The sequence below is a fragment of the Balaenoptera borealis genome, assembly GCF_965194805.1.
Source record: "Balaenoptera borealis genome assembly, contig: HAP1_SCAFFOLD_436, whole genome shotgun sequence".
Lineage (NCBI taxonomy): Eukaryota > Metazoa > Chordata > Mammalia > Artiodactyla > Balaenopteridae > Balaenoptera > Balaenoptera borealis.
The window spans coordinates 275,029-290,329 of NW_028123761.1; the positions used below are offsets into that span (position 1 = coordinate 275,029).

Below are 15,301 nucleotides of genomic sequence, written 5' to 3' on the forward strand. Positions count from 1 at the left end.
TAATCATTGGCTGGTTGACTTTTTGAATTGGGTCTAAGTCGTACATTACAAAACTCTGACAATTCCCTGGAATGATTGTCGAGGCATATTGTAGTCTCTGACCTCATGTCTACTTTTCTTTGTTTCCAGTTATGAAACAGCCCAGGGTATCACAAAAGTGAGCATCTCCTGGCTGGTTTAGCTGTTTCCTTGTAAACGTTTCCCTGTCACCAATAGGACAGAGAAGTCCCTTCAAAAATCATACCTTGGGGCCCTTGACCCTTCTGTTTGTACTTCCTTCTTTGTACCTGTGTTCTTTAGATAGTGGTTTCAAGCAAGTGCCATATTTCACCACAGTGTGAAGCTTCTTTACGTAAATGCGATATAGAAGACAGGAAACTTATAAATAAGTTTTCATAACATTCATAACGTTCAAAGCATTTGGATCTAAGCTTGTTATAGATTTTACTTTGATACCAATACCTAGTGCTGATTTTGAGTTCATAGGTCTGTAATTGGGCTTAAGTTCCTTTTTAGTGCTTAGTAGTAATTCTAATCAACTAAATTCTCACTCTTTAAAAGGATCCTCTGGGATGTATGGTAGATAAATAGTACTGTTTTATTGCTTCTGTTCATCCTCTATTATTTGATACTTATCTTCCATAGATTGTAAGTGGACCCTAAGAGATGTATACATCCTTAAATCAAAACACTAAGTCGTTAACATAACTCCTTATCTTCCAATTGAATGTGACATCCTGGCAGTAGCAAACTTTGGCCTCATTCTAAATCATTCCATTTATATAATGTGTTTACAACTGCATTGTCTTTCTGATAACAAAATATCGTTCAGATCAGAATACACATGTTCTTATGGCAGTTTCTACATGGTATCAGCCCGAATCACCCTTCAGCTTTTGCCTGTTTATGAACTAAGTGTTACTATCTAGGCCCGCACTGTGTAATGTGGTTGCCACATGTGGCTACTGAGCCCTTGAAATGTGGCTAGTCTGAACTGAGATGTGCTGTACGTGTACAATACACACTAGATTTTGAATACTTAGGAAGAAAAAAAAAGTAAAAATATCTCATCAATAAATGTTTTATATTGATTATATGTTAAAATGATAATATTTTGGGTATATTGGAATAATTCTTTTAAAATTAGTTTTACTTTTTGTTTGAAATTTTACATTGCACATGTGGTTCACATTATGTTTCTCTGGGACAGTGATCTGTGCATTTATTTGTGGTACCTCTTACCAACCTTCCTTCCCAGGAGAGCTCCTCACGGCCTCAGTGTCTGGTTCAGTATAAGTCTGTTCATTTTCTATGTTCCTGTTGGGAAATCTCAGTATTCCTCACTGCTTCTCTCTTTCTCTAGTTGGCCACTTATCTATCTTAGTAATTATCTGTCATATTGCTGTAAAATTACCTTTGAGGGGTTATCTGTATTTGATTGATTCTCATAGTTCTTAATGTAAAGGGAATACTTCTATGAATTTTTTTAGGATGTTATGCATTCTTTATATTTTCTGGCTTTACTACATGTACACATATATTATCTTATAAACATTTTAAAAATAACTACATTTCCTTCAGGGCACTATTTTTTCAACTAACCACTAAAATTTAACCTCTTTTTTCCAAAATGTTGTAGTATGGCTTGGAAAGAATTATGAGTGAAGAGAGGAGTCTTTCTTTGTTAGCCAGAGCCATTGATCCTGAGAAGCCCAGTATGATGACGGATGTGGTTAAACTCCTTTCTGCAATGTGCATTGTAGGGGAGGAAAGCATGTAAGTCTTCTCAACTTATTTCTCTCATTACATAATAATTTAATACAGTTTCAGTCATATAATGTTTTCATTATTCTATTTTAGTCTAGAATTTACTTTAAAAAAATGAACTATACTTAAGCAGGTGATTTAGATTTATATTGGCTGAACAGAAATGTTTGAGTAGTAATTTTTTTCTCTTAATCAATACAGTAGTTATGGGCTAACATGTTTCTATGAAAAATGGATTTCTTCATTATATTTAAACAGTTCTGAACTCAAAACCTAAATAAACATTCTAAATGAAGACTGAAAAATATACAAATTGGTTCTGTTTCTTATGATTTTTTTTTTTTTTTGGATAGAATTAATTCAATAATAAGTGAGTAATTGATAATGTAATGGTTGAGGGTGCAAGGTCCTTAACAGTAAAGTACATACTAAAGTTTTAACTTTAAAGACATTATCCACAATTGCTAGACCTGTAACTAAAAGACCATTACATACATATTAAAAGATAAAAATAAACCTGTTTTTCTTTTTAAGGAATATTAATGTTCTTATTACAAGAAAGCATTTAAAAATTATTTAAAATACTTTTTATAAATGATAAAGATATACAAACTGAACAACCAAAAGAACAAACAGAAATGGCCCTCCCTCCTATAAGGGTAGGCAGAGCCCTGTAAGTGAAACCTCCTGCATGCATTTAAAAATTGTCCATGTAGAGGTCCTGTGGGCCGATGACTGTTGCGCCGCTCAGTTTGGACTTAGTTGGAGTTATTTGGGTTATTTGCTGTTTGCAATTTACTTTATAATTTCAAATTTTCCAATAGCCTTGAAGAAGTTTTAGAAGCTTTAACATCAGCTGGAGAAGAAAGAAAAATTGACAGATTTTCTTCTATTGTGGAAGGTCTTCGGCACAATTCAGTTCAATTGCAAGTAGGTTTCATGTTTATCATTCATACTGTGTTTTGTAACTGTTTTCTGACTGACTTATATTTAATACTGTAGTATGAAACTGCACATGCCATTTAATATTTTATAGCATTTTTAATAAATACAGAATTCTAACATATCATAATTTATCTTATAGATACAAATTTATGTACACCTATAATTATTTCCGTAGGTTCCTATAAGTTGATTTACTAGATTTCTCTGTGAAATATATAATCATAGTCCATGAATTGTTATCTCAATTGTTGATTTTTATAATTTTTAAGAAGTCTAGGCAATTGAGTGAATTGTGGCTTCTCGTTGTATTAGTTTTATATCTGAAAAGTTGAGAGTGTCCATGAGTAAAAAGACCAAGATACACTTATAAAAATCCTTTCAAAGATTTTTAAGCGCTCCCAAAAAGTCACATTTAGACTTGAAACATTATAGTACCCAAGCTGCATGTCTAATATTCATTTAATTTCTCCCTTTTTTTAAAGACACAAGAATTTTATTGCTGTAACTATTGTTACAATCATTGCTAATCAAACCTAAGTATTTTTAAGGAATTATCGATGCCCGATTCCTACCTTCAAATTTTAAAAAATTTAATTGGTGTGGTTGGGACCTGGCTATTGGGATTTTTGAAAGATCCTCAGGTGATTCTAATGTGCAATAAAATTTGGAAACCAAGGTGCTAATAGTTATGAAGTAAATCTGTTTCACACTTAATAGTAAAATATTATAGTTTTAATTTTTACTTGAAAGCTCTGTGTACCTTAGCCATTTAATTGTTTCTCATTGTGGTTGGAATAGAAAAGCCAGATCTTAGTGTTAAATTAATAAAAAATAAACATGGCATTTGGTGAAAAATCAGAAAATGTTAGGGACTGTCAAATTAATAATTCACTATGACATTTCTGAAGACGGTATTTTGTGAATCTGCTTCTGGTGACAGTGTTTGTGAATGGTGGTGAGCAACCCTGTGTGACTGGTTTCTCGGGACAGTATGCAGACTTGAAGATCTGAGTACGTGTACGGTCACGGTTGCGTGGGTCCAGTTCCTGGAGCTTCTGGAAAAGAGCTCCTCCTTCCACATCTGGGAGTGGGGGCCTGGGCTTTGTGTCCACCGCTGACCTCAACCCTGCTCCTTCAGTTGCTCTGTGGGCTGGGGTCTGTTAATCCATATACCATTACCCTCATTTCCCTTCCCTTCTCATTTCTCATTGGCCCCAGATTTCCTGTTCACCACAGGACTAATGAAGAGTGAGCCTAAAAGAAACTGTGTAGAGAAAAGCTGAACAATTACTTTATCTGGGTTTTCCTCTAGTACTCATGTAACTTTTACTTGCACAGTGTTTGTGCAAATACCAGTAGGTTATTAGATTAATTTTGGTAATTTGTGCAGCTTATTAGAAATTATGTCTAGTTTAAAAATCTCACTATGAAATGTAATAGTCCCTTGTAAAGTTTATCCCCTAAGTAAAGACCTTTTGGTCCTAATACATACTTTTTGTATTTAATGACACACATGTTACAGGAATGATGAAAACAATAGAGTTCTGAGTCAGGCAGGCTTGAATTTGAGTCCCAGCTCTTCACATCATAGCTTTAGTGACTCTGGATCAGTTCCCAAATATTTTCTATACTTCAGTTTTCTCAGTTGCAAGATGGCAGTAATCTCAGTACCTAGCTCATTGTTGATGCAAGGATTACATAGGATATAGGTTTAAATGCTTAGTATGCTGCTTGGTTCATTAGCAGAAGCGTTCAGTAAATGCTAGCTTTAAAAAGTAATTTTGGTAAATTAAAAAACTAAAGTCAGTGGAGATTAAATGTGATCTTCATTTTTTAAAGAAACATTACCAGTGTTGATATTAAAATTGATACTTAACTATACAACCCAGCATTTAATGAAAACTTGCTAATGAAAACTTATGTTCACACAAAAATGCATGCACAAATTTTTATAGCAGGTTTATTTGTCATAGCCCCACACTGGGAACAACCCTGGTGTCCCTCAACAGGTGAATGGTTACACTGTGGTATGCCGTACATATAATACTATTCCGCATCCAAGAGGAATGAACTACTGACTTACGCAACTTGCGTGAATCTTCAGAGAATTATGCAGATTGAAAAATGCCAGTCCTAAAAGGTTACACACTGTGTGATTTCATTTATATAACATTCTTGAAATTACCAAATTATAGAGAACAGTTCTCTAAGAACAGTTTACTGCTTTACTGGTTGCCAAAGATTTGGAATGGGGTCCGGGAAAGTGTTGGGTGTGGCTGTAAATAAATAGCAGGAAGGAGTGTCATGCAATTAAAGCAGTTCTGTATCTTGATTGTGGTAATGGTTACACAAATCTGTACACGTGATGAAATTGCATAGAACTGTACACGCATACACAGATGAGTGTAAAGCTGGTAAAATCTGAAAAAGCTCTGTGGATTGTGCCAATTTCAACTTCTTGGTTTTGGTATTGTACTATAATGATGCAGGATGTTACCAATGGGAGGAATTGTGTGAAGAGTACTCAGGACCAACCTGTACGTGGTTTTTTTTTTTTTTTTTTTTTTTTTGTAACTTCCAATGAATCTGTAATTACTTCAAAATAAAAGGTTTAAAAAATCTTGATAAAATTGGGGTTCCAACTTTTTTCACAACAGTATTACATCATTTGATGTTTGAAAGCTGTGAGGGAAAGGATAAAGAAGAGCTCGTTAAGAACAAAGTCAAGTTTTGCCTAGGTAAATGACATGATTGACTCATTAATTGGAAAGTTTGACTATTGCAACCTTAAAATTCTTGGTTATTTGGCATATTAGATTTGTTTTGGCTATCAGACATTAAACTAAATCTATCTGGTCTTTTAAAATCCTGATTACTGTATGAATTTGAAGGCAAACTACATGAATCAAAAAAATTCTTGGGTAAATTTATTCATTTCTATTATGGGTAGTTACTCTGATTTTACTGAAGGTGCTAAGTTATAGAAAAAAAATTTATAGTTATGATAAAATATGATAAAGAGAACTATTAATTAAAAACTGGAAATTAAGATTACTATTCCATAGAAGACAGTAAGACTTGAAGAAATGAAAATATATTCGTCTAGAGAATTGATATAATTTTGAAATGATTTTTTTTTAACAGTTTTATTGAGATAAAATTTATTCATTTGAAGTGTGCAATTCCATGTTTTTTTTATGTATATTCAGAATGGTGCAATTTTCACCACAATCAATTTTAGTACATTTTCATCATCCCCAAAAGAAAGCCCTCATGCCCTGGCCATAACCCCACGGTGCCCTCATTATCTCTAGCTGTAGGCAGCCAGTACTCTACTTTCTCCCTCTATAGAGTTTCGTATTCCAGATGTTTGGTATCAGTGAAATCACAGAGTATGTGGTCTTTTCTTCCTACGTTCACTTAGCATAGTATTTTCAAGGTTCATCCATGCTGTAGGATGTATCAGAGCCTCATTTTGTTGTGGTTGTTGTTGGTGCCGTATATGATGCTGCTGTATGGTATCCCGCATTTCGTTTATCAGTTGTCAGGTGGTGGGCATGTGGGCTGTTTTAAACTTTTTGGTTATTATGAACAATGCTACTGTGAATATTTGTGGGGATGATTTCTTTCTTAATGACGGCTTATTTGCCGTATTTAGTGTTAAGGCATTAAGGATGGAGAGGAGGGGCTAGCAGCAACCTCTTTCTGGACAGCTGTGGAAATTGCTTGAGGAATTTTTATCAGGATACAGGTGGCTGATTATATTAGCTTTTATGAAACTAATTGCTTAAGTTGTAATTAAGTATATTTTCTGTTACACTTAGTGTTGTTTTTTGATGTCCTATAAACACTAAAATTTCTTGATATAGTTTTTTTTTTATAAACATCTTTATTGAAGTATAATTGCTTTACAATGGTGTGTTAGATTCTACTTTATAACAAAGTGAATCAGTTATACATATACATACGTTCCCATATCTCTTCCCTCTTGCATCTCCCTCCCTCCCACCCTCCCTCCCTATCCCACCCCTCTAGGTGGTCACAAAGCACCGAGCTGATCTCCCTGTGCTATGCGGCTGCTTCCCACTAGCTATCTATTTTACATTTGGTAGTGTATATATGTCCATGACACTCTCTCACCCTGTCACATCTCACCCCTCCCCCCTCCCCATATCCTCAAGTCCATTCTCTAGTAGGTCTGTGTCTTTATTCCCGTCTTGCCACTAGGTTCTTCATGACCTTTTTTTTTTTTTCCTTAGATTCCATATATATGTGTTAGCATACTGTATTTGTTTTTCTCTTTCTGACTTACTTCACTCTGTATGACAGACTCTAACTCCATCCACCTCATTACAAATACCTCCATTTCATTTCTTTTTATGGCTGAGTAATATTCCATTGTATATATGTGCCACATCTTCTTTATCCATTCATCCGATGATGGATACCTAGGTTGCTTCCATGTCCTGGCTATTGTAAACAGAGCTGCAATGAATATTTTGGTACATGACTCTTTCTGAATTATGGTTTCCTCAGGGTATATGCCCAGTAATGGGATTGCTGGGTCGTATGGTAGTTCTATTTTTAGTTTTTTAAGGAACCTCCATACTGTTCTCCATAGTGACTGTATCAATTTACATTCCCACCAACAGTGCAAGAGTGTTCCCTTTTCACCACACCCTCTCCAGCATTTATTGTTTGTAGATTTTTTGATGATGGCCATGCTGACCGGTGTGAGATGATACCTCATTGTAGTTTTGATTTGCATTTCTCTAATGATTAAGGATGTTGAGCATTCTTTCATGTGTCTGTTGGCAATCTGTATATCTTCTTTGGAGAAATGTCTATTTAGGTCTTCTGCCCATTTTTGGATTGGGTTGTTTGTTTTTTTGTTATTGAGCTACATGAGCTGCTTGTAAATCTTGGCGATTAATCCTTTGTCAGTTGCTTCATTTGCAAATATTTTCTCCCATTCTGAGGGTTGTCTTTTGGTCTTGTTTATGGTTTCCTTTGCTGTGCAAAAGCTTTTAAGTTTCATTAGGTCCCATTTGTTTCTTTGTGTTTTTATTTCCATTTCTCTAGGAGCTGGATCAAAAAGGATCTTGCTGTGATTTATGTCATAGAGTGTTCTGCCTATGTTTTCCTCTAAGAGTTTCATAGTGTCTGGCCTTACACTTAGGTCTTTAATCCATTTTGAGTTTATTTTTGTGTATGGTGTCAGGGAGTGTTCTAATTTCATACTTTTACATGTACCTGTCCAATTTTCCCAGCACCACTTATTGAAGAGGCTATCTTTTCTCCACTGTATATTCTTGCCTTCTTTATCAAAGATAAGGTGACCATATGTGCGTGGGCTTATCTCTGGGCTTTCTATCCTGTTCCATTGATCTATATTTCTGTTTTTGTGCCAGTACCAAACTGTCTTGATTACTGAAGCTTTGTAATATAGTCTGAAGTCAGGGAGCCTGATTCCTCCAGCTCCATTTTTCGTTCTCAAGATTGCTTTGGCTATTCGGGGTCTTTTGTGTTTCCATACAAATTGTGAAATTTTTTGTTCTAGTTCTGTGAAAAATGCCAGTGGTAGTTTGATAGGGATTGCATTGAATCTGTAGATTGCTTTGGGTAGTAGAGTCATTTTCACAATGTTGATTCTTCCAATACAAGAACATGGTATATCTCTCCATCTATTTGTATCATCTTTAATTTCTTTCATCAGTGTCTTATAATTTTCTGCATACAGGTCTTTTGTCTCCTTAGGTAGGTTTATTCCTAGATATTTTATTCTTTTTGTTGCAATGGTAAATGGGAGTGTTTTCTTAATTTCACTTTCAGATTTTTCATCATTAGTATATAGGAATGCAAGAGATTTCTGTGCATTAATTTTGTATCCTGCCACTTTACCAAATTCATTGATTATCTCTAGTAGTTTTCTGGTAGCATCTTTAGGATTCTCTATGTATAGTATCATGTCATCTGCAAACAGTGACAGCTTTACTTCTTCTTTTCCGATTTGTATTCCTTTTATTTCTTTGTCTTCGCTGATTGCTGTGGCTAACACTTCCAAAACTCTGTTGAATAATAGTGGTGAGAGTGGGCAACCTTGTCTTGTTCCTGATCTTAGTGGAAATGGTTTCAGTTTTTCACCATTGAGGACAATGTTGGCTGTATGTTTGTCATATATGGCCTTTACTATGTTGAGGAAAGTTCCCTCTATGCCTACTTTCTGCAGGGCTTTTATCATAAATGGGTGTTGAATTTTGTTGAAAGCTTTCTCTGCATCTATTGAGATGATCATATGGTTTTTCTCCTTCAATTTAATATGATGTATCACATTGATTGATTTGTGTATATTGAAGAATCCTTGCATTCCTGGGATAAACCCCACTTGATCATGGTGTATAATCCTTTTAATGTGCTGTTGGATTCTGTTTGCTAGTATTTTGTTGAGGATTTTTGCATCTATGTTCATCAGTGATATTGGCCTGTAGTTTTCTTTCTTTGTGACACCTTTGTCTGGTTTTGGTATCAGAGTGATGGTGGCCTCGTAGAATGAGTTGGGGAGTGTTCCTCCCTCTGCAATATTTTGGAAGAGTTTGAGAAGGATAGGTGTTAGCTCTTCTCTAAATGTTTGATAGAATTCGCCTGTGAAGCCATCTGGTCCTGGGCTTTTGTGTGTTGGAAGATTTTTAATCACAGTTTCAATTTCAGTGCTTGTGATTAGTCTGTTCATATTTTCTATTTCTTCCTGGTTCAGTCTCAGCAGGTTGTGCATTTCTAAGAATCTGTCCATTTCTTCCAGGTTGTCCATTTTATTGGCATAGAGTTGCTTGTAGTAATCTCTCATGATCTTTTGTATTTCTGCAGTGTCAGTGGTTACTTCTCCTTTTTCATTTCTAATTCTATTGATTTGAGTCTTCTCCCTTTTTCTCTTGATGAGTCTGGCTAATGGTTTATCAATTTTGTTTATCTTCTCAAAGAACCAGCTTTTAGTTTCATTGATTTTTGCTATTGTTTCCTTCATTTCTTTTTCATTTATTTCTGATCTGATCTTTATGATTTCTTTCCTTCTGTTAGCTTTGGGGTTTTTTTGTTCTTCTTTCTCTAATTGCTTTAGGTACAGGGTTAGGTTGTTTATTCGAGATGTTTCCTGTTTCTTGATGTAGGCTTGTATTGCTATAAACTTCCCTCTTAGAACTGCTTTTGCTGCATCCCATAGGTTTTGGGTCGTCATGTCTCCATTGTCATTTGTTTCTAGGTATTTTTTGATTTCCCCTTTGATTTCTTCAGTGATCACTTCGTTATTAAGTAGTGTATTGTGTAGCCTCCATGCGTTTGTATTTTTTACAGATCTTTTCCTGTAATTGATATCTAGTCTCATAGCGTTGTGGTCGGAAAAGATACTTGATACGATTTCAATTTTCTTAAATTTACCAAGGCTTGATTTGTGACCCAAGATATGATCTGTCCTTGAGAATGTTCCATGAGCACTTGAGAAAAATGTGTATTCTGTTGTTTTTGGGTGGAATGTCCTATAAATATCAATTAAGTCCATCTTGTTTAATGTATCATTTAAAGCTTGTGTTTCCTTATTTATTTTCATTTTGGATGATCTGTCCATTGGTGAAAGTGGGGTGTTAAAGTCCCCTACCATGATTGTGTTACTGTCGATTTCCCCTTTTATGGCTGTTAGTATTTGCCTTATGTATTGAGGTGCTCCTATGTTGGGTGCATAAATATTTACAATTGTTATACCTTCCTCTTGGATCGATCCCTTGATCATTATATAGTGTCCTTCTTTGTCTCTTGTAATAGTCTTCATTTTAAAGTCTATTTTGTCTGATATGAGAATTGCTACTCCAGCTTTGTTTTGATTTCCATTTGCATGGAATATCTTTTTCCATCCCCTCACTTTCAGTGTGTATGTGTCTCTAGGTCTGAAGTGGGTCTCTTGTAGACAGCGTATATATGGGTCTTGTTTTTGTATCCATTCAGCCAGTCTGTGTCTTTTGGTGGGAGCATTTAATCCATTTACATTCAAGGTAATTATCGATATGTATGTTCCTATTCCCATTTTCTTAAATGTTTTGGGTTTGTTATTGTAGGTGTTTTCCTTCTCTTGTGTTTCTTGCCTAGAAAAGTTCCTTTAGCATTTGTTGTAAAGCTGGTTTGGTGGTGCTGAACTCTCTCAGCTTTTGCTTGTCTGTAAAGCTTTTAATTTCTCCATCAAATCTGAATGAGATCCTTGCTGGGTAGAGTAACCTTGGTTGTAGGTTTTTCTCCTTCATCACTTTAAGTATATCCTGCCACTCCCTTCTGGCTTGCAGCGTTTCTGCTGAAAGATCAGCTGTTAACCTTATGGGGATTCCCTTGTGTGTTATTTGTTGTTTTTCCCTTGCTGCTTTTAATATGTTTTCTTTATATTTAATTTTTGACAGTTTGATTAATATGTGTCTTGGCGTGTTTCTCCTTGGATTTATCCTGTATGGGACTCCCTGTGCTTCCAGGACTTGATTAACTATTTCCTTTCCCATATTAGGGAAGTTTTCAACTATAATCTCTTCAAATATTTTCTCAGTCCCTTTCTTTTTCTCTTCTTCTTCTGGGACCCCTATAATTCGAATGTTGGTGCGTTTAATGTTGTCCCAGAGATCTCTGAGACTGTCCTCAGTTCTTTTCATTCTTTTTTCTTTATCCTGCTCTGCAGTAGTTATTTCCACCATTTTATCTTCCAGGTCACTTATCCGTTCTTCTGCCTCAGTTATTCTGCTATTGATCCCGTCTAGAGTATTTTTAATTTCATTTATTGTGTATTTCATCTTTGCTTGGTTCCTCTTTAGTTCTTCTACATCCTTGTTAAATGTTTCTTGCATTTTGTCTATTCTATTTCCAAGATTTTGGATCATCCTTACTCTCATTATTCTGAATTCTTTTTCAGGTAGACTACCTATTTCCTCTTCATTTGTTAGGTCTGGTGTGTTTTGACCCTGCTCCTTCATCTGCTGTGTGTTTTTCTGTCATCTCATTTTGCTTATCTTACTGTGTTTGGGGTCTCCTTTTCGCTGGCTGCAGGTTTGTAGTTCTCGTTGTTTTTGGTATCTGTCCCCAGTGGCTAAGGTTGGTTCAGTGGGTTGTGTAGGCTTCCTGGTGGAGGGGACTAGTGCCTGTGTTCTGGTGGATGAGGTTGGATCTTGTCTTTCTGGTGGGCACGTCCACGTCTGATGGTGTGTTTTTGGGTGTCTGTGGCCTTATTATGATTTTAGGCAGCCTCTCTGCTAACGGATGGGGCTGTGTTCCTGTCTTGCTAGTTGGTTGGCATAGGGTGTCCAGCACTGTAGCTTTCTGGTCGTTGAGTGAAGCTGGGTCTTAATGTTGAGATGGAGATCTCTGAGAGATTTTTGCCGTTTGGTATTACGTGGAGCTGGGAGGTCTCTTGTGGACCAGTGTCCTGAAGTTGGCTCTCCCACCTCAGAGGCACAGCCCTGATGCCTGGCTGGAGCACCAAGAGCCTTTCATCCACACGGCTCAGAGTAAAAGGGAGAAAAAATAGAAAGAAAGAAAGAGGATAAAATAAAATTAAATAAAGCTCTTATAATACAAAATAAGAAAAAAAATTATCAAGAATAAATTTATTAAGAGAAAAAATTTTTTTTAATTTTTAAAAATAGATTTATTAATTTTTTTATAATAAAAATAAGAAAAAAATTATTAAGAAAAAAATTTATTAAGAAAGAAGTTTTTAATTTTTTAGAATAAAAAATGTGAAAAAACTTATTAAAAATTAAAAAAAATTTTTTTTTTTAAAAATAGAAAATAAGTAAAAAATTATTAAGAAAACATTTATTAGGGAAAAATTTTTTTTAAGTTAAAAAACAAAAAACAAAAAAAAAATGGACGGACCTAACCCTAGGAGTAATGGTGAGAGCAAAGCTATACAGACAAAATCTCACCCAGAGGCATACACATATATGCTCACAAAAAAAGGAAAAGGGGAAAAATTAATATATCCTGCTCCCAAAGTCCACCTCCTAAATTTGGGATGATTCGTTGTCTATTCATGTATTCAACAGATGCAGGCACATCAAGTTGTTTGTGGAGCTTTAAGCCGCTGCTTCTGAGGCTGCTGGGAGAGATTTCCCTTTCTCTTCTTTGTTCATACAGCTCCCGGGGTTCAGCTTTGGATTTGGACCCACCTCTGCATGTATGTCTCCTGAGGGCTTCTGTTCCCCACCCAGACAGAACGGGGTTAAAGGAGCAGCTGATTCGGGGGCTGTGGCTCAGTCAGGCCAGGGGGAGGGAGCGGTAAGAAGGAGGCGGGGCGAGCCTGCGGTGCGGCAGAAGCTGGCGTGAAGTTGCAGCCGCCTGAGGCGCGCCTTGCGTTCTCCTGGGGAAGTTGTCCCCGGATCACGGGAGCCTGGCTGTGGTGGGCTGCACCGTCTCCCGGGAGGGGCAGTGTGGAGAGTGACCTGTGCTTGCACACAGGCTTCTTGGTGGCGGCAGCAGCAGCCTTAGCGTCTCATGCCGGTCTCTGTGGTCCGTGCTGATAACCGCGGCTCGCACTCGTCTCTGGGGTCCGCGCTGATAGTCGTGGCTCTTGCCCGTCTCTGGAGTTCATTTAGGCGGTGCTCTGAATCCCCTCTCCTTGTGTGCCGCGAAACAAAGAGGCAAGAAGAAGTCTCTTGCCTCTTCGGCAGCTGCAGACTTTTTCCCGGGCTCCCTCCCAGCTAGCTGTGGTGCGCTAACCCCTTCAGGCTGTGTTCACGCCCCCAACCCCAGTCCTCTCCCTGCGATCCGACCAAAGCCCGAGCCTCAGCTCCTAGCCCCCGCCCACCCCAGCGGGTGAGCAGACAAGCCTCTCGGGCTGGTGAGTGCTGCTTGGCGCCGAGCCTCTGTGCGGGAATCTCTCCGCTTTGTCCTCCGCACCCCTGTGGATGCGCTCTCCTCCGTGGCTCCGAAGCTTCCCCCCTCTGCCACCCGCAGTCTCTGCCCGCGAAGGGGCTTCCTAGTGTGTGGAAAGCTTTCCTCCTTCACAGCTCCCTCCCACTGGTGCAGGTCCCGTCCCTATTCTTTTGTCTCTGTTATTTCTTTTTTCTTTTGCCCTACCCAAGTACGTGGGGATTTTCTTGCCTTTTGGGAGGTCTGACGTCTTCTGCCAGCGTTCAGTGGGTGTTCTGTAGGAGCAGTTCCACGTGTAGATGTATTTCTACTGTATCTGTGGGAAGGAAGGTGATCTCTGCGTCTTACTCTTCCGCCATCTTGCCCCGGACCGCCCTTGATATAGTTTTTAAAGTTTAATTTTCAGTGAGAAGTGAAAGGTCATTTTAGCATCATTTAAATTCATTTCTTTCTTATTTTTCTGATAAGTTCAGGTTAAATTTGTGTGGTCTTGATTAAGAATAGACAATGGAAAGAATTGTTCTCAATTCTAATATTCCCTGCTAAACCATTTTGTTGTACGTTTATACTCTAATGGATGTTTCTTCTTCCTATTAAGCCAAATGTATGAAATAGCTAGCAGGTAGCAAGCTTAAGTTAAGAGTAAAGTCATTGTTTTCCTGATAGCTAACTTAGGGGGAAAAAAGTAAGTAGGTTCTCTTTTCTGGGGTTGCTAATTGTGTTCTATTTCCTTTAAAATGATCAAGCAGTACTTTAGTAATATCTAAATACTTTTCTCTCTGCGTGTTTCTAAAGTTAACAAAAATAAAAAATATTTTAGAACTAGCTGGTTATCAATTTTCCCGTAAAGCTATTGCTCTAAGTACATATTTTATTCCATTAGCTATTTAAGTTGCATTTATTAAAATGTACTAGTCAGGGTTGATATTAGCAAATCAAATTAAAACTAAAACTTGTTTGTCTCTGAATAAAATAGAAACCAATTGTTTGCTTTTAAATTGGAGAAAATAGGAGATAGTAAAATTTAAAAAATCCTCATTGTTCTTTTAGTGCAAAGTATATTTATTCCAAAGTACTTTTTAAGGGAGCATTGTTACATTTACTTAAGTCTGCTAATAATAATGATGACGATAACGTGACTACCTCTGATTCTGATAGGGCCAGTCTTCATGTGTGTGATTAGCTCCTTGTGTTGGCTGGGTCTTCCTTAGAAGAGGGTTGGAATAATGTGAGTGCACCAATCTCTAGTATCTGTCACACTTTGATTTTCATTGTTATTTTCATTTCTCTCCTCTTATTATTATTTTTTCTTTCTATGTGTGTCTTCTTTGTTCTCTTGTTAGAGCCATACTTTGCTCGAGTGTCAGAAGCATTATCTAGATCCTAAAGAGTTTGTTCAAACCCATGTTGTTGGGCATAGGGCTGATGGAATTGTGGTAGATTTTTGTCAGGAAAGGAATCAAAGTGTGGGAATCCTGGAGTTTTTGGGGTTGGCTATTTGACTTTTCCTCTGCATCTGTGTCCTCAGTGATGGCACGCTGTACCTCCTTCCTATGATGTCTTCCGGGACTCCTGGAGTGTCAAGAACACAAAGGATCTGTGGTTTTATGCCACTTGTAAACTACCGTGTTAGTCTGCCACACTTGTACGGGTGCTGCTGTCAAAAGACACAAACTCCTAGGTCAAAAGCAAAGGA

The 15,301-nt window shown here is 37.1% G+C and overlaps 1 protein-coding gene across 5 annotated transcripts in view; it reads left to right on the top strand.

Annotated features, from left to right (window-relative positions):
* The window catches only part of DIAPH3 (diaphanous related formin 3), a 518,008-nt gene that overhangs the window by 167,020 nt on the left and 335,687 nt on the right, over positions 1 to 15,301 (top strand). For all 5 annotated transcript variants that reach the window (XM_082408926.1, XM_082408925.1, XM_082408927.1 and 2 more), the window contains 2 exons: positions 1,640 to 1,776; positions 2,592 to 2,697. In XM_082408926.1, coding sequence (XP_082265052.1) covers positions 1,640 to 1,776; positions 2,592 to 2,697 — 243 coding nt within the window. The remainder of the gene's footprint in view (positions 1 to 1,639; positions 1,777 to 2,591; positions 2,698 to 15,301) is intronic.